Source organism: Aristolochia californica, unplaced genomic scaffold, assembly GCF_029961685.1.
Source record: "Aristolochia californica isolate CCGP_79_NKW_82.1479 unplaced genomic scaffold, dmAriCali1.0.hap1 SCAF_2, whole genome shotgun sequence".
NCBI lineage: Eukaryota > Viridiplantae > Streptophyta > Magnoliopsida > Piperales > Aristolochiaceae > Aristolochia > Aristolochia californica.
In genome coordinates this window covers 42,790,947-42,809,788 of record NW_027181881.1, presented here as the reverse complement: position 1 = coordinate 42,809,788, position 18,842 = coordinate 42,790,947, and the positions used below count along the sequence as shown (strand labels likewise).

At 36.1% G+C, this 18,842-nt stretch overlaps 3 protein-coding genes across 6 annotated transcripts; 1 reads left to right on the top strand and 2 right to left on the bottom strand.

Moving 5' to 3' along the window:
• The first annotated feature begins 844 nt into the window (after positions 1-844).
• Positions 845-8,465, top strand: LOC137956506 (protein PTST homolog 2, chloroplastic-like). The gene is made up of 8 exons (XM_068804028.1): positions 845-1,634; positions 1,968-2,097; positions 2,779-2,974; positions 3,069-3,295; positions 5,889-6,034; positions 6,108-6,255; positions 7,955-8,023; positions 8,109-8,465. Exons 1-8 carry the CDS (start codon positions 1,180-1,182, stop codon positions 8,202-8,204), a joined length of 1,467 nt encoding a protein of 488 aa, XP_068660129.1. The 5' UTR covers positions 845-1,179; the 3' UTR covers positions 8,205-8,465.
• LOC137956507 (uncharacterized) lies at positions 8,420-12,104 on the bottom strand. 2 transcript variants are annotated; one of them, XM_068804030.1, is made up of 7 exons: positions 11,560-12,104; positions 10,478-10,555; positions 10,236-10,378; positions 9,338-9,408; positions 9,072-9,167; positions 8,854-8,928; positions 8,420-8,758 (listed from the first exon to the last, which is right to left on the bottom strand). In XM_068804030.1, exons 1-7 carry the CDS (start codon positions 12,007-12,009, stop codon positions 8,676-8,678), a joined length of 996 nt encoding a protein of 331 aa, XP_068660131.1. In that variant the 5' UTR covers positions 12,010-12,104; the 3' UTR covers positions 8,420-8,675. The 2 variants fall into 2 exon arrangements, with proteins under 2 accessions (XP_068660131.1, XP_068660130.1); XM_068804029.1 differs by having other exon boundaries at positions 8,854-8,946; positions 11,560-12,103.
• Positions 12,105-13,505: 1,401 nt separating this feature from the next.
• LOC137956587 (thiamine pyrophosphokinase 1-like) lies at positions 13,506-16,197 on the bottom strand. Of its 3 annotated transcripts, none has more exons than XM_068804130.1 (6): positions 15,934-16,197; positions 15,736-15,832; positions 15,207-15,279; positions 14,662-14,763; positions 14,193-14,442; positions 13,506-13,848 (listed from the first exon to the last, which is right to left on the bottom strand). In XM_068804130.1, exons 1-6 carry the CDS (start codon positions 16,064-16,066, stop codon positions 13,727-13,729), a joined length of 777 nt encoding a protein of 258 aa, XP_068660231.1. In that variant the 5' UTR covers positions 16,067-16,197; the 3' UTR covers positions 13,506-13,726. The 3 variants fall into 3 exon arrangements, with proteins under 3 accessions (XP_068660231.1, XP_068660235.1, XP_068660234.1); XM_068804134.1 differs by having other exon boundaries at positions 16,061-16,197; XM_068804133.1 differs by having other exon boundaries at positions 15,736-15,837; positions 15,934-16,005.
• Between the last annotated feature and the right edge of the window lie 2,645 nt (positions 16,198-18,842).

Genomic DNA, 18,842 nt, shown 5'->3' with positions numbered 1-18,842 from the left:
AGATTTAATTGGATTTTGCAAAAAGACAAAATATCACTTTCAAAATCAATGATTCTATTTTGGAACGCTGAAATATCTATAATTTTCTCCCATTTCTTTCCTCCTAGCGGCCAATTACATAGTGTCTTTCCTCTGTATCTTCCCGTCTGGTTGCCGTTTTACGACCACAATCGCATTGATGATACCTATTTTTTTTAATTATTAATGATTCTTAATTATTTACCTTTTACTTTAACCTTATTTTTATTATTTATAAAAATATTTTATTTTTATAATATATACAATAATATTATAAATAATTATTTTTATTTTTTATTATAGAAATTTTAAGAAAACTAGTGAAAGGGAAATTGTTTCTAATAAAAAAAATATTCTAAGGGGAAATGATTTTCCTGACATCTTGTTTCCTCGTGACAGCCAAAAATGATCTCTTAAAAAACTTTCTGCTCTTTGACCTTTTTTTTTTGTTTTTGGTTTATTTTCCTCATTCTCTTCTATTGGAGTATTATGAAATTCATTATCCTATCTCTTTTAACATTTTTGTGGGACATTCAAAAGAGGAATTGAGGTAAAATTGGTACAAACACCAGAGAAATTTAATTAATTAGAAATTTTCGATCGAAACTTTTTTCTTATGATTTTCTATCGATACAAACATAAATGAAAAAGAAAATTATTTGCACTTTTTTTATGGTTTCCTCTGGGCATAAGCTTTCAAAGAGCGAGAGGGGGAGAGAGCACGAAGCCATTGACGTTAAAGAGGCAAAAGTGAAAAACTATAAATATAGTATTTTAATTTATAGTGGGAAAAAAGGGCAATCACCTCAAATGACTTTATTGATAGAACAATTAGATCATTGGTGAAGAGAAGCAGGTTTAATGGGGGAAGGAAGTAGCAATTCTGCTCTGGCATCGATGTCATAAAGAGATAATTTAGTGCAGAGAAGCAGAAAAAGAAAGTACAGCAGAATTCTTAAGTTGTAGTGAGATTCGTAGCAAAATTTAGATTGCAAATTTTCAGACTCTGTAAAGGCACTTGTCCGAAACATCACAACATCACATTAATCTGCTTTTTAAAGTTTTTTTTATCATTAATCTGATATTCCCTTCTTCGCCTTCATTCCCGCTTTCAAAATTCCTTCTCAAATCTCACCCTTTCTGTTTCGGATATGGTGCAAAATGATTGCCAACACCTCGCATTCTTCTCTCCTCCTACCCAAAAACTCCAGTTCGAAGCTCAGAAGATCCTGTTCGAGAAACCCTAGCCTCTCCCGGTTGGTCTTCTCTCTGCGTCTTGTTCGGAGTTGCCGTCCTTTGCTGGCGGTGACTCGGGTTTGGGAGTCGGAGACCCATGTGGAAGGGTCGGAGAGCAGGAGTGTTATTTATTTGGAGGAGGAGATTTTTGAGTTTATGAGCAAGTCGTCCTACCCGGAGCGGTTCCCTACGAAGGATGAGTTGATTGCTGCGGGGAGGATGGATTTGGTGGAAGGTATTCTGGAGGAGGGAGGTTGGCTTGCTTTGGGATGGGGCTCGGACGAGGAAAACGAGAACGATGAGAGGAATTTTCAGCAGACATTAAGCGAGGATGGGAGGAATGGTTCTTCCGAGCTTGCTGCTCCGTCCGGTAGATTACCGTATGTTGCCTGTTCAAGTTTTCTTATTTTCTTTGGTCTTTGTTACGCTGTGGTTTACTTGCTGATGTTACTGAGGCTGGGGTCCATTTGTAGAGGAATGCAAATGGAGAACAGAGTGTTCATTTCCTTTGCTTTTTGGTTGAAATTTCCTGTAATTAAGAGGAAGTGGAGACGGGGATTGAACTTTTGAGTTCTTTTTTTTGGGGGGGTGTTTTTTGTTTCCTTTAGAGACAGAGGGGAAGGAAAGAGAGAACGGATTTTGGCTTATTTTGATTATTTTCGTCGTGTTCTGTTGACGGAAACTGAATGTTAATTTCTTATGGCTTACTGTAGGGAAAGTGAAATGGAAATGGAGGGCACGGGAATCGAGGGGATACTGAGTGGACTGGAGAAAGAAAGAAATCTATCTTTTGGCATGGGACAAAGACGGAAAGAAGATGAATTGCGCTTGCCTTTGAATGTGGTGTGTTGCCTGGCCGACCTTTTCCTTTTCCCCCCTTAGTTGAAGTTTTAAACTATTCATTTTAGTGCTATAATTTATTCGAGTTTTTGTTGTTCACCTTAAACTGCTTGATAAAGAATAACTGTGTATCATTTCTGTTTGACGTTTTTATTTGGTTCTTGGTTTTAACTAGAATTATCTAGGCATTGTATTTATCTCCTTCGTTATCCAGTGTTAGGTGCTTTTCTTATGAGGTGAATTATGATTCTATTTTGAGCTTGACATGTTCACATCTAAAAACACAAGAAAAACAAGTTCTACTTTCTATTATATGGCAGCATTTTTCAGTCAGTGGTAAATAGCAATGTGATCTAACAAAGGGAAGTTTCTTTGTTCTTAGGTATAACCAAAAACTCCAATTTGATATCTTCAATTCAACAATTCAGATATAAGTTTTAAAATCCAAGACATAAACATTTAAAAAAAAAAAACTCCAAGGCCAAACTTCTGATGCCACTTATGTTTATCTTGTCCTCCATTGTTAGTAAAATCATAATGCGTTTGTTACTGCATTTATAGTTACATGTTGGTTGTTTCTATTTTTTTTTTCTGAACAGTGCATAAAAAAGTGAAAGAAAGCAAAAGAAACATTCTTTTCGTTTCACATTACCCTGATACTTAAATATCTGTTTCCTGTAATAGACAGTTGCAGGCATGGGTACAAGCAATCAATCTACATCCTTAAAAGTCAGGGAAGACTTGTTCAATGATTCAGGATGTGCACATTTTCAAATTGGGTCTTGCTTGGACTATAGTACCACACAAAGCTCCCATGAATCACACATGTGGAGACGATGGAGTTCTGAAAGGGCAGGCTATCCAGTAGCTGAATTTGAAGGTAGCTTCCTTTTACTTTGAGGTTTTTAGTATAACTAAAATCTGTCTTGAGCTCCTTTATTCTGCTGCTGCTGAATTTTTTTCTCTGAATACAGCAATGGAAAGGCCAGAGGACCACAGTCCTTTTGGTGATGTGACTGATAAGATATATGAGGCTGCTGAAGGTTCATATGGAGCCAGTGATTCAAGGAAAAAAATTGATATTGAGGACAAGCAAAATTTTCAACAGCAGATACGTTCCCGTCTTCAGCACTTGGAACAAGAGCTTTCTTCTGTAGTTTACTTACTCAGGTCGAAAACAGATGTTGTTGCTTCACCTAAGGTGCATCACCGGATCCTTCTTGGCCTTTCATAATCAGATCAACTTAACTAAATAGTTATTTTTTTTATTTTTTATCTTTCATTAATTCAGATTCAGTTAAGCATGTCAGAGCCAATACTCTTAAATTTGGACTACTAGATCTTGGACCAAAGGATTTATTTGAAAGTAATATGATTGAAGGCAATTTCCTTGTAAGCTTGCAACTCCAGCATGTTCAACTCCTAGATGAAGATTGAGCAAATGTTAATAATTCAAAATTTTTGTACTTGCATGATGTCACAAACAAATAGCAGTCAGCACCATCCGAAAGAAACTATGATGGCAATATAAGATTGATTGAATCAATTCTTTGTTTCTTTATAGAAGTTAATAAATACATTGCACTGAGAGAAGCTCTTCGAGACATCACACTATTGTAAAATTTTCTTTCTATTACTGTCTTGATGATGCAGTACAGGAAATGGTGTACTTTGAGAAGTTTAAGAAAAGGACCTAGACAGGATGATAAGAACACCTCTTCAGGTTTTCAAAGAATTCAATTACATGATGAGTGCATAAAAATTTGATTTTTACTTAAAAACTCAACTTAGGCACCTCACAAACATCTAGAAACTGGAGAATAAAGAAATACATTGACATTTTAAATTGTACATGCCATATCATCCCCCTACCAATTGATGGACCACCCAATGGGCTGGGCGTTTCTTTTGTAAGTATTTATGGTTTAGGAAAATGTACAGTTTAAAAGACTAGGTCAGCCCTGCACAAGATATTGGTGATAATCCGAATGTATTAAAAAGAAAAGGAAAAAAATAGAAAAAGAAGAAATATTAAAGGTGATGGGGATACTGGAATTGGACAAGGTAGGTTGACATAGATTGAAAAAACAAACAATATTTTAGATTTCATGCTATTATTCACACTGAAGTATCTCGATGTATTGATTTGGTACAATGGTTTTGAGAAATTTTTAGGGTGGTGTTTTGGTTGAAAATGAGCAAAAAGGTTGGGGAGAGAATTATGAATGTATGAGCAATTTAAGAGAAAGGATGAGAAAGGAGAAAAAGAAGAAAGCATCACACCTTGTTTTCAAATATCACTTTCAAGAGAGCTTCACCGTAGGGTATAAGCGAATCTGTGCAAAAAAATTCCCTAAAAACTCCAATTCTTCTTCATCAACTTGTCTGTCACAATACTTATGATGCTTCCTATAGCTACTAAACACCGATTAATTGTGCAGACTGAAATGCTATGATTTTCTAGAAACTGATGACCTAAATAAAAGGAAACCAATTTAAACTAATTTAAATAAGGCCCAATTAAAATAAATCAAATAAATTCATATCTCGAATTAAATAAAAACTTACAAATGAAAGTCAAAATATCAAGTTCTTGAACTCTAACCCATCCATTAACCAAACAGCCAAACTCTTTTCTTTCTTCCTTGAGCAGAATTTAAGTTCTCTATTCATCTTTCTTTTTGTCCAGATCTTTCTTATTCTTTTATACTTTCGAAAATTCTATGGGCCTAAAAATGGCCTTTAGAACCATACACAACTGCTTGATGAAATTAGCTGGGGAGTCCATGGGAAATGTGTTATATAAACTTGGTTGGGCCTTCTTGCTACTAAATGAGTGGAAGCCTCCTTATAGTCCTAGCATAAACCACAAAGAGCAACAACTACAGTGAATCATCACTTGATGACCTTACTTTGCAGCTTCTTTGTAGTCTGTTATTTCTAATACCAAGTATTAGACATTGTAAATGCTGCATATGAGATTGTATGATAGATAGATCTTTCTATACCTTGAATACTCTATTTTTTAATATTTTCTAACAAGCTCTAGCTTTTAAGGGTTTTTCCCAACATTTTGTATTAGCTGTTACAAGGTTATCCATCCGGTCAGTCGCTGGAAAATCTAGGTTAGTCTCACGTTGATCATTACATGCTTATTTTTTCGATTACTGGCAACTGGTAGATCTTTGGCTGAATTTAAAAGGCTGCAGAATTGTTGACAAACTTTGACTTTCTTTCTGACCTGGGCTGGCTGGTTGGACCAGGTTCAACCTGACCCAGACCCTCCACCTGGTCAAAACACTGGAAGACCTGAAACTGGGTCAAAACGCAGCTAGCCGGGCTAGATTTGCCGGTTCAATCGGTGAACTGGATGACTTGGCCCCGTAAGCTTGGCCATGATTGCATAGGGAATTTCTTCCCATGCATCAACGAAATTGGGGAAGGGGGGGGGGGGGGCTCCCCCCATCATAGGAAAAGTGTGGGAAGGGGTAGCTCTGCCCCGCCCTTGCTTTCTCTATGGGCAAGCTACACCCCCCCCCCCCCATGTGCATAAATGGCGGGGAATGGGTAGCCCTACATTATACCTTCCTCGGCACTTTATAGGCTGTAGCGGTATTTTGGTTTAACTGTTTGCTCAGTAAGCTTATTGCTAGAAGTAAGCTCGATCAACCTTTAGATTTTAATGAGGCTCAACATATTCAAATTTGTATTATAAAGCTTTTTTATCTTTTGCTTGTGGAGAACTTTCATGAATAGCATCTATTCCTGATTTTATATGAAATCTTCTTTGTCAGGTTCAAGGAAACTATCCAGAAGATCTGGAAGCACTTTCTGATGCTTTGGAGTACCAGCAAACTGAGGTCATAAAAACTCAAAACCAATTGAGGTCCACACGTGCAAAGTTAGCAGTACTGGAAGGCAAGATTGCACTGGAGATAATGTATGCTCGCCTTTGTATCACAAACAATTTAACTCACTTTTGCCATAATAATATTTCTGACTTCTGTCTGCAGAGAAGCACAGAGAGCAGTAGAAGAGAAACAGAAAAAGATTGATAATGCTCAAAAGGCTTTAAGTCTGTTGAGGACTGCATGCATAGTTTGGCCCAATTCAGCATCCGAGGTTTTGTTGGCTGGATCTTTTGATGGCTGGACTAGTCAGGTTTGATCTCTTGGAATCCACTTTTTTTTTTTTTTTCACAAGATATTCTTTTGTGTAAGGTCATGCTGGTAAGCATTCCGGACTTCCCAACTGGTGTTGAGTGGGTATTCGTTAGTTCTTTTTGCTTTAAAGTTGGTCTCTGTTACTAAAATGTGATTAAATCTGGATTTTGGTTGTCAGAGCTCATTCTGTTTTTTGGGGGCTTTCACTTCTTTACTGTAAATATTATCTCATGGTTTATGAGACAGTTTTTTTTTTCTGGTAAAAGTTTCCTATTGTGTTATATCATACAAACTGGTATGTTGACTTTTTCTTCCCAACCAAAAAAAGGAAAAGAACTGGAATGCCGACTGAATTCTTGAGACTGGGTTGACTATTAGCAGCTCTACTTTGATTGATTCCTTTGGAATGCTGCAAATTAAGGCCCCTCTAAGAGACAAGCACAAACTGAGTTATGCAGATTCAATGTATGGACCTTGTTTTATATCTTTCCAGCAGCACTTTCAATCAACTACTAATAATTATAGTTTCATGGTGCCACTTAAACATGCTAATTTGATATGGAACGCCAGAAAGTCAGTACTGCTTCCTGGTAATATGTACTTCTAATTCAACTGTTAAAATCCTCCAAAGTATGACGGGACAAACGTGAAATGGGTTGGGTCAGGTGATGGAGCCTAGGTTTCTTATATAACTCATGGTATAACATTGTTAAAGTTGAGCTAGTTCCTTCCAAAATGACTAGTCAAAGTTAGGAGGCCTTTTTCCCAACTAATTAGCATATGACATCTTCAAGCCTAAACTGTTATGGGATTATTATCTGACTGTAGACTTAGAGACATTCTTTTTACTACCACTACTCCCTCATTCTAAGCCTAAATAGAAACTTGGCTCAAGATGTAGAGGATGTAGGTATTAGGTTCATAGTGAACACATAGAGGTCACATAGAACTCAAACACAGGCTTGGGCTATCTCTAATATCATGTTAAAGTTGGATTTCAATAGGATTAGTTGAGGGTAGGAGGCCTTACTCTTAACATAAGTGGGATTATTTCCACTGGCTCCTCACTTCCAGGCCTAAACTAACATGTAACAAGCATGAGAGGTCTAAAACACAAGGGAGGTACAAATTAAACTGGGCACAATTGGGCCAAATAGAAAGGACACCCCGCTTTTATGGCATGTTAAAGTTGGTCTTTGCACTGAATAAGCATAGGATCTTTAATCTCCTCCTAACAACACTTACACCCTGCTGCAATACCATGTTAATGTAGGGCTGATAGCCCCCAAATTGAAGGGCCGAAACTAGGTGGACTCTTTCCTTGCTCTAACCTTCGGTGCATTATTTATGTTAACAAACACCAAACATGTGGGGATGTGTGCCACTTTTGGGACATCTCCACAATTATTAGTGTATACCAATGATGGTTGTGGTGCTGGTAAGATCCCAACGTGGTCATGTTGTTGAATATCGTTATGTACCTTATGGTCAATCCATGATAATATTGGTTTCTTAATGAATCCAATGACCCTTTTCTTCATCAGTGAGAGCTTCAGAGGTAGTTCATTTTAAGCAGGATCTTTTCTTCTTTATCAGTGAGAGCTTCAGAGGTAGTTTATTTTAAGCAGGATTTTTTCTTTCTTCAGTAGATTCTGCATTTCTAACGTGGGTCAGGTTCTATTTGTGGGACATTGCAGAGAAGGATGGAAAGATCAAATTCTGGCATATTTTTCTTGAACCTCATGTTGTATCCAGGTCATTATGAGGTGAGTTGCATTTGCTTCTAGTTATGGTCGATTCAAGGTAGCATTTCTGTAGGATGGATACCCTTTCACTGGTTTGTATTTGCAGATTAAGTTCATTGTGGATGGAGTTTGGAGAGTTGATCCGCTGCGGCCCATCGTAGACACTAATGGCTATGAGAACAATCTCCTCGTTGTCTCTTGAGTTTTTATAGCAGATACAACTAACATAGATTTTTTTTTAATTTTTTTTTAAATTTGCAGTGAGATTCATTTGTGCCGCGATTATTCTAATTCTAGCTGATTGCTTTGTACAATAATTGTAATTTATTCAACTCTTTTGTAAATGTAAGCACTGTTACTTGAAAGGAATTTACGTGGATGGAGAGTTCCTGTTGGAAGAAATAAGTGGATAGACCTACCTCGTATTGTTTGTCAAGTTAATAAAATCATTTGGGGGAGAGGAGACGTTCTTGTAGTCTAATGCAACAGCTCTTGAATTCCAACTCGCTTCTCCCAATTTTTGGACAACTAAATTAAAAATTGGAGCTTTTACCTTGCCTGCATCATTGGCCTCGAAGAGCACTGGGAATATGGAGCTTGTTTATATCTCGATTTTCAGAATAAGAAGATTGATGTTTGGTACAATCAAAATTTACGTGCCAGCATAAGAGTTTCAACAGATGAATATCTTATCACCAAGGCTCATTACTGATAAATTGAAGTAGTTAACATCGACTGCAACCTCACCAAAATCATCTGCAAATCACCAGATTAGTGTCCATTAGTCCTCAGGTAGTTCAGACCAAAAAATAATAAGAAAAAATAGTTATAGCTCGTGAAGCTACACCAACCTTCATAGATGGTCCGGACAAGGTCAACATATTCAGGCACCATTTCTTTGTAAATAATTCCTTCTGGACGGGCATCTAGAACGACAAGCACACCTGAGCAAAAAACTGAAGTTACATGCTTTCAAGAGATGAAAAACTCAAATCAGGATATGTTACTGTAGAAGAACATGTCTCAATTAACTTCTTAGTGCAAAAATGGTAGAGAATGAATGATATACCTGGTGCCAACCATGCTTTGGTAGTATTACTGGGTAAGGGAGCCAGCCAAAGGATATTTCGCAAATTTATTGAATCATCATATCTCATGTTAGATCCTGAAACAAAATAAATAGTAGAATTTTTTTTAAAACTCCTAGCTCCCATTATTCTCAGAACAAATGAAGCTAAAGCCTGAAATATTTTGGCCCCACAAATCAAACCATAGGTGATAATGCTGAGGAAGAAACTAATCAAAGGCCGTGAAAGAAATCCAAGCATAAGCAACCTTTTTGGCAGTAGCCCATGTTGTAGGGGAATGTTTCACAGTCATATGCTGGGTACTCTTTTGAGTGGAACCTGAAAGAGTTGAGTTAGTTATCTACTGTACATCAATACCAGGGATCAAATATCTAACATAGAAGCTATTTTTCTATACAATAAATCACGCAAAAGTGGCACATTAAAACACGGATATCAAGATTTGACAAATAGGATTTCTCTGTTTGAGCAAATAATAAGCCTTAGTCAACATATTTGGGACTATGCAGAATAACTTCTATCAAAGCATAGCACACTGTATAACTGATGATGAACCAACCAGAATATATTATTGAAACTACAAATACAAGAAGCAGAAAATCATATGAAGCAACAGTTGGAATTTTTTATGAGGATACAAAAAAAAAAAAATTCTTACTTACATTTTGTTGATATAAATGTGAGTCAAGATGCATATATGCTTTTCATTCTACAAAAAAGTACAAATATGAAGCCAGAACATTAGAGTTAAGTCAGCAGGCAACTGAGAAGGACGTTCAAAATTTGGAACCTATATATTGTAATAAAAAGTTGACTACAAGCATTACCATCATTACCACCATCATCAAATTCAAATTAGCTATGAATCCTTAGCAAATTAATATTTCACTAAACCCTAATCCACAGTAGGGAATAGGCTCGTGTAAGACGGACCAACAGCCAGTATAAAACCTTTCTCTCTTTCTAGGACTGCACTGGCAGTATGCAGACTTTGTATTGTTAGAGCTAGTAAATCGCAAATCAACAATTGGTTGCACAGGAACAAAATATCCATTCATCAGATGACAACATTGTCTCAATCAAATTAGGAGCAGCTCCTCAAACTCATTTATTTATGTCACATCAGAAGGGAAGTTTACACTCACAATATACCAAGTCTTCCAGAATCGGCGGCAAGGAAGAGATGACCATGAAATAAGTCATATCGAGTTAATGATACATTCAACCCAACTGAAGGGCCACGGGTAGCGATAGTTTCAAATAAGAAGGCAAGATATGAATTCAATTCCTGTTCCAAAAAATTGTAGAAGAGTCAAGACTTTGGCAAAGCAACAAAGACCCCATTAATTCCAGTATGAAGAAAACCATAGGGTTATGGCACACAAACTCTGTTTATGAAGCGCCTTCCATATGGAGTCCTGGTAAGCCCACAACCGTCCTCCTTGCATCCTTCTACATCAGGTACCTACTACAATCAACAATCCAGTCAGCAAAATTGATAGATGCTAGTGAAAAACAGATAAGGATAGAAATGCAGAATAATATGGTGTGCATATATGGCATACGAACTCCCAATATCAACAACCTTCATTATTCACGGTTTTGAAACATTCACAAGTGAAAATTCTAACTTTTGAATCACGAGACAACAGATTAAGAATTTGAAATTCCTGGTTTAGAAAACCAAGTTAGTAGGTGCAATGGGTATTAGATATGTCAGTATTACTATGAAAACCAAGATAACCTAAATCAACAAACTGAAAAATCTACACGTTTAAGAATCACTATTAGTACCTAAACTAAGATAAGCTAAATCAACAAATTGAAAATCTTTCAAAATTGTTTGCAGGTAAACATAGTAGTACTGGCTCTGTGGATATTGGCAATGCCAACCTCAGCAACAAAACAATTTTTTGCGCGTATGGCAAACCTTAAACTTAATTATGAAATCTTATAGATGGACATAAAATTAGAAAATCAAACTTCCAGGTCAATAGGTAAAGGGGGCATTACTTGACTCCTTTTGGAACTGAAAGGAATATTAGTATCAGGGCAACATGATCATCATGCAGCTCGTAGAATGGGACAGTCAATTTTTCACTCATAATCTTATTCCTACTTTGGAAGACCATATTTAGAAATTAGAATTCGCATAAGTTCAAATCCCTAGTGTTTTTGCTTCCGAGTTCATCGTAAAATCAATAAGCCTCGCGTTCCAGGGATGAATCTATGCGATGCCTTAAACTGGTAACGAAGATGTAAGAATCTTGTAATCCAATGTGATGGCACTTCAATCATAGAAGCCGATTGCAATCCAATGTGGTTATCCATAAGGTAGTTACGGTAATGAATTTTATGCTTCTGGAATGAATGTATACTGTTGCTACTAATTAAGATCGAGGAAGAAACAAAGCTCAGATGTAAATCAACACTTATTAGAACTTGGAAATGAGAGAAAATCAAACTCACAGGCAACATAGTTGGATCAAGGGCTCTGTGTATGGCAGCCGGATCCCCACCAGAATCAACAGCCAGCCGCGCGAGCTCCATCACCGAAAGCGGAGGCCACCACACCATCTCGTCTTCCTCTCTCTTCGTCCTACGAACATCCAAGGCGAGAAGATCTCTCCTACCAAATGGAACTTTACGAAATTGCTGATTGTACGAAGTCGGAGAAAAAGGTACGAGAAACCGTAGACAGGATTTGAAGTCCTTCGCTTCTTTGGGATTAATCCTGGAAGCTTGCTCCCTGCTACCAAGCAGACCAAGAAGATCGGCAGCCGCTTTCTGGGGGCTAGAGGCTTTAACCGACAAGGGAGACGAGAATCTGGGGAAAACAATAGAAGAAGGAGAAGAAGTGACCGCGAGCGAGAGAGAGAAAATGAATGCCACCTTTAGAGTGAGGGAAATCCTTTTCATGGTAGTGATCCTCGATCGCGACCCCTCCCATAGGAGGAGGGGGGTTGGAGCTCTCCTTTCCACCTGAAACCTGGATATTCAGCGAAGTGAAGAAAGTAAAATCCCTCCATTACAAATACGAAAAATTAGGTGCAGCCAACGGTGACTGAACTGAGTCCGTCCTCCTTTATTTCTTTAACATTACCACCAACAAATAATAAGAGCAAAATATTTTCCACCATCTAATTAGTTTTAAACTAATTATCAAATAAAAAAATTATCATGAAAATATCAATTATCATGAAAAATTGTCTTGTGTTGAATATTACAGCATCAATTGTCAAATACTTATTCAAAAAAATTTCATATAGTCTTTTGGCCTTACCTGGAAAATTATATGATTTTCTTGTATTTTCTTCATACAGGATAGCTTTTGGGCATAAAATAAAAAACACAACACTTAGTATCATGGCCTCTTAACCTATGTTATAGTATTCAACATGCAAGTTTAAGTAAAATGTGCTATATTGCCTCCTTAAGATGATCCCCTCATGTGTCATACATACATCATGTGCAAAATAATAAATTGTGTCACTTTTTTTTTTGTTTGAGTTGGGTTTGATTTGAATACTTTGAACTCGAGCCCAAAAATTTTAATTGAATTCGAGCTCAAACTCGAGTTGGGTTTGAACTCCAATTTATATTTAAAATTTTGCGTAAAATACATGTTAAATAAATTGCACCCTTCTTGACAGTTTATTGTTTTGAGTACCAAGCTACTAAAGTAATAGCCGAGATCACTAGCAAACCTTGGGTGAATATTAAAAAAGAAAGGGTACTTGAAGAATGAGCTTTCAAATACCTTTGCTCCCAAACTTAAACCTTGTTAAAATGGATCAAAACTTGTTAAGTACATCATTTGTCTTAACCAAGAATCAAAAGAGCAAGTCCCAAACCCAATCTAGAATACTTGTTACTCAAACGGTTGGCCAACTTTGGATATCGCCGCAATTTTGATGGATTATTCGAAAGGTTCGGGATTTGCCCTTTAAAAATAAAAAAGCAAAACACCTATTTACTCATTCATTTACCTATTTACCTGCATATTATCTATTCACTAGAATAATATTAATAAATGTTATTTCATATATAATGCCCTGGTTCTCCTTATAATTTTCACCCTCTCCATGTGAGTGTGAGAAAAAGATCCCTATTTATTTAGAGAATGTTATTTAATAATATACATAAAAGGACTATGAAAATCTTGTTTCTCTCAAGGGTTTATTTGGAACGCCAAGAAAAGAAATGAAAATGATAATTTGACCTTATTCCCAAAAATAATTAGTAAAAATAAGATAATGATCAAATTCATTTTTTTTTCTTTATTTTCCATGGTTCCAAACATACCCTAAAAGTTATCCATCATAGATGTGCGAAATAACGCCCACTTGGAGTCCTCTTGATATCGCAGTTGCTACGAGGAATTTGGCAGTGCCATGACTAAACTTTGCTAAATACAACAAAACCTTCCTTTGAGAAAAAAATTAATGCTGAGCCTCCAAGTTCAAAGCAATATCATAAATTATTCAATCTTTAATGATTTTATTTACATAAAAAAGAAGACATTCATTCCTCTATTCAGCAAGAATTCACAAACAGATGCAAGTGAATTTTTCTCCCTTACCTGAAAAAAATAAGAGCTGGTCAAAATCCAATAAAGGATATCCAAAGTATCATCTTATCTGGCCTTTCGGATGGATATCGTCCACAAGAGATCAGAATCTGATCGTACAGTAATCTTCTCCTCATTCACTATGTTTGAGGTACTAATCAGACCACCAAAACTCATCTCCATGTCAGCTGCAACAAAATGAGCAGAAGACAGTTAAAACACCACTACTCTCCACATTGGGTAAAGTGAAACTGCTCGATTAAAGTAGAAACTAGTTAACTCAAAGAGTTTGTAGGTCTTCTTGGTCAAATTCTAATTAGTCAAATGTCCAGCAATCAGAGGAGGAAATCCTCTGATTTATCCTCCCAGAGATACAGGAGGAAATCCTGTAATCTATGTAAGTAATTTTGTATAAATCCTGTAAACTGTAAAGTGGAAAGCGAATTGAATATACGACTGAAAGAGGTTTTTTGACACAGCAGTGCAGAACTGAATTCAGATCACTGCTAATTTCCCAATGTGATTTACTTACTGAGATCCCATTGCAGACCAGTAGTAGTGGTACATGCGGATGGTGCACCAACCGGAATGAGACCACAGTGAGGGCCCTCAACTGAAGACTGGATATGAATCTCATGATGATGAGTTTTTGGAAGAAGTTGGATCAAGCAGTCATCAGACAGGAGAATGATTCGAATGTTTGAAAATTTGTAAAGAACATTGAGATTCCCAATTTCATGATCAAACCTCCCTCCCAGTGCTCCAGCAACAAGAATGTTCAACTGCAGTTGTAAGCATCCACAGAAACAAGAGAGAGCAGTCATCATAGAGAATAAAAGAAAAGAGTTTGTTTAGAACCACATTATGGTTTTCAAAGAAGATGTACACACATTTATTCACATATTTTAACAAACAAAACAAGAATCAGAACAGAGACTAACAAAAGGAAATTACTAAGGAACATGCAACTCCAATTTTTGATAGCTTGTGTAGCCACTTACACTATTTTTGTTCACTTCTGGCGTGCTATCTCGGATATAAGCAATACATTTGTGTAAGTCTGTTGTGTCCTGATCATGTGCTTCATTTGCTATCCTGGTTCCCTGAATTGAGTAGAGACAATATAAATCTTAAGCTTATATAGGATAGTAAAGTAAAATATATTATATGATAAAACAGAGAGCATACCTGTATCTTGGGAAATTTCATGCAAAATCACAGAAAGAAAATATAAGACTATAAGCCTACATATAGCGTTTAAGACCAATCTCAAGTACATGCCTTTTATATAATACTGCCTTATGGTTACACTAAGAATGAAAGTAAATACACAGCATCCTGATCCATTCAGTAAAAATGTCACTGCTCATAAAACAACCTCCTAGAACTAGTAACTGCTAGTAAGAGGCACTAAAGCTAGTAAAAATTTTGAGAATCTGTTACAGTTACCAGTCAAACCATATACTAGAAGTAAGAAAGTAAGGAACAAACTTGATGCAATATGCTCTGGCATCCATTTGGATGCTCACCTAATTGGCAAACTTACCAAATTCACATAAAATTCCTTTACATCAGATCTAATCGAGTCCATGTCTCCTTTGATTACGTCAGGCTTGAACCTGGAACATGCACATGAACAAATATACAGTTGAGCTTCTGTCTCTCTCTCTTTTTTTTTTGCAGATATCTGAGTGAAGCATTAAATAAACAGAATCAAACAAAACCAAGACAACAATTGATACTAAAGTGTCTATTTTATTTTATTCTTTAAGATCAAAGAGATTATATTAACAAAGTTAACGTAAACAACCAAAACAATTAAGAATCCAAAACAACCCAAAACGATAAAGGTAAACAATTAAGAGACCCAAAACAAGAACCCGTCAACCAGGAAGCAACACTTAAGAACTAAAGAAACCAAAGGCAAAGGATCCACTACTCTTATCCACAGCTTCCCTTCTTGTCAATTTCCAGCTTCTTCCTTTCTACGAATTTCTATAGATTTGGGAAGCGAAACTGAAGAACGAAGATTCAGAAGTCACTAATAAAGCAAGCAAAAAAAAAAAAAACGTAACCTGCGTCGAACTTCCGATTCATCCTCGTCCCGCAAAATCTCAGGCATTTCATCATATACGCGATTAGCTCCTCCGTCGGCGCACAGACGTAGCTGTGCTGCTCTACATACAGCACCAGCCCAAACAATTCAGCTCAAAGTTTCAAGTAAAATCAGGAAACAAAAACCAAAAATAAGAAGAGTAGACGACGAAAAATACAACGCTGCCATAGAAGAGGAGTGAATCGAGGTAGGCGTTGGTTAAGCAGGACCAACGCATACGTTACGCCGGGGTCATCGTTCGAAGGAAGCGCAGGAAGGAGAAAAGAAGAGGCATGAGACATCACCTCCATGGCTAAAATTCCAATCAAGCAGTTTCAGAACTCCTTATGAAGAGGCGAAGTAGCTCTTTTCGCTGCGCTCCAGCCGTCCAGGGAGCTGTTGTCGACGTGGTTGAATGTTGACTGTCTTCCTACAGTCAGAGAAGTTCAGTCGATCGATGGACCAGATCGCCGGAGCATTGCCCATCGCTCGCATAATGCCAAGAGATTCCAGAAAAAAGGAGTGGTAGCTGACGACGACATATCGTTTGGTAAACTAGGCGGTTCATAGAAACACAGCGCGATGCACGAAAGTAAAAAAAAAATGTAATTAATTAAAAATATAGTTTATTAATAGTATATAATTTTGAGTAATTATATAATAAAAATTAAATTAAATTAAATTTGAAAAAAGTCACAATTATTTGTATTATGTTCCTCTTGCTTAGAGAAATACACTAATTTAGTGAAGGAATTTATCAATGAAATATGGATTTATTATAAACGTTGTTAGCTAAAGAATGATTAATTGTTATGAATGGAAGAAGACATAAAAGAGAAATTCTTAAATTTGCCTCCCAAATTTCAGATAAATAAAAAATATAAATAAATAGACAAATTCGATACAACATAATTGAACACCAAAGTTTTGTTATCGATGTTCCTTTATTGGTATTTATCGCCCCAAAAACCCGTGCTTGGAAAATTTCATTGATAATCACTCTATTAGCTTAGAATTACAATAAAGAGATTTTGACACTCCTTCGAGCCATGTGTATGCTCAAATACATTGTTACAACTTAATCTCCCTAATAAATTTAGCTAGATTCCAGCTCTAGCCGGCCTTTCTTTCTATATTTATCAAGGTTCTAGATGAACCTACTAGAAAATGAAAAATTACAAATAAAGGTAAAAGTTACACCCTTGCCATTCTCCTTGAGACTTCTAAGCTTCTAGCCTTTGACACACAATGGAGTAGATATGAGTTTGATTAATTATGAATACGAGTTAGAAGGAGAAAGGAGTGACAAAGTTTTGCAAAGTATGACTCTCTTTCTCAAAATAGAATTTGGGAATGATTTCCAAATGATTGAGAATAAATTGAAGTAGGTATACCAATAAAAGTTCATTAAGTTTTCAATGGGAGGTTTGGTCTGAGTATTTATAAGTTCCTAAACCAAACTAGTCATTTTTTACCTGTTTACAAAAAAATGATTTTACATTGATCGATTAGTGTACAGTGAATGATCGATCAATCGTGTGTAATGACTATATTTATGACAGAAAGTAACTTATTTATTAATGGTATGATTGATCAATATCTTTCCATTGGATTTGACATTTTAAGTTGATCAATCAATGTACATGCTATGATCTATCAGTCATAACTCCTACTGGCAGTGTATAACAAGTATGATAGATTATGCTTTATGTCCCTGGTTGGCAAAGCTCTGTATGATGGATTAGTCTCTGAAAATTGATCATTCAATCAACATGATTTTGCATTGCCTGGATAATATTGATCGAATAGTCCACTTGGGTTGCTCGATCATGCTTTATACCACGATTTGGCCATGTTCTGGATGATCAATCAATCAACATGATTTTGTGTTGCCTAGATAGTATTGATCAATTAGTCCACTTGGGTTGCTCGATCGTGTTTTATACCACAATTTGGCTATATTTTGGATGATCAATCAATCAACATGATTTTGCGTTTGCCTGGATAGTATTGATCGATTAGTCCACTTGGGTTGCTCGCTCGTGTTTTATACGACAATTTGGCCATGATCTAGATGATCAATCAATCAACATATGTTGATCAATCATGCTTTGTATTTTTGGCTTGTGCACTTTTAGTCGATTGATCATTGGCAAATGTTGATCAATCATTCCATTGTAGTTCCCAATGTAAATTTTTGAAACATGGGAATTTGTGATCCTAAGTAATTCTAACATGTGTGAAATGTTTATATGCTTTGATAAAAATATGTTTGAATGCAAAATATGTCCTATAACTCCAAAATTTACATTGTACCTCAAGTTTTGGAAGAATTGGGTTACTCTCTTACATAAACAGAGTTTTGACATTTCTCAATATTTTTTAAACTCTAGTCTTCAATTTTTTTCTTCTTTTATGAGGGTGCTTCTTCAAGAGTACTTTGATGTTCCATGGAGTTTGAGTTTTTTCGATTCATTACTTAGACCTTAGAATTTTGTGTCTCTTGAAGAAAATATATTTGAAATACTAGAATTACAATTGCTAGCTCAGTTAAATTTTGTTATTATCAAAATCAATAAGGGAGTCAGCGCTCAGTCAACAAGGTTGAATTCAGAGTAAAATCAAATTTAGATGTTTAATGAGCGTTTAAAAAGAATTAAATAAAATTAAAAATAAATGCACATAACCGCAAAGGAGGCCAAAATTTCTTATTTTGGATGTTCCTCTAATGATATTTAGCAACCAAGAACTACTGCTCAAGAAAGTTCACTATCTACTTCTTGCTTGAAAAATACAAAGAGATTTTGGCTCTCTTTATGCCAAATGCAATACCTAATTACACTATTCCTAGTCTCTCCCTAAGAGATTTTCTATCACTAGATTCTAACTTCAGTGTGAACTCCCTTTTTTAAATTCTTAGCTATAGATTGCAAATCCTTCTAGATTTCAATGTTTTAGAAAACCCTTAATTTTTTTTAAAAAAAATGAAAATGCAAAAGTGAAAATAAAAAGCTTACACGTTTCTTTAGAGAGATAACTAACTCCTATTGAGAACCAAACTTCCCAACCTTTAAACACAAGAAATCA

Excerpts from the sequence above, each read along its gene's own strand:
- LOC137956506 (XM_068804028.1), top strand. The coding sequence starts at position 1,180 with ATGATTGCCAACACCTCGCATTCTTCTCTCCTCCTACCCAAAAACTCC. Across the intron at positions 6,035-6,107 it reads AAGATTGCACTGGAGATAAT|AGAAGCACAGAGAGCAGTAG; the intron begins GTATGCTCGCCT and ends TTCTGTCTGCAG. Across the intron at positions 6,256-7,954 it reads TTGATGGCTGGACTAGTCAG|AGAAGGATGGAAAGATCAAA; the intron begins GTTTGATCTCTT and ends GGGACATTGCAG.
- LOC137956507 (XM_068804029.1), bottom strand. The coding sequence starts at position 12,009 with ATGAAAAGGATTTCCCTCACTCTAAAGGTGGCATTCATTTTCTCTCTC. Across the intron at positions 10,556-11,559 it reads TTGATCCAACTATGTTGCCT|GTACCTGATGTAGAAGGATG; the intron begins GTGAGTTTGATT and ends TGATTGTAGTAG. Across the intron at positions 8,947-9,071 it reads CAAAGCATGGTTGGCACCAG|GTGTGCTTGTCGTTCTAGAT; the intron begins GTATATCATTCA and ends TTTTTTGCTCAG.
- LOC137956587 (XM_068804130.1), bottom strand. The coding sequence starts at position 16,066 with ATGGAGGTGATGTCTCATGCCTCTTCTTTTCTCCTTCCTGCGCTTCCT. Across the intron at positions 15,833-15,933 it reads TCCTCTTCTATGGCAGCGTT|CACAGCTACGTCTGTGCGCC; the intron begins GTATTTTTCGTC and ends TATGTAGAGCAG. Across the intron at positions 14,443-14,661 it reads CAGAAGTGAACAAAAATAGT|TTGAACATTCTTGTTGCTGG; the intron begins GTAAGTGGCTAC and ends TTACAACTGCAG.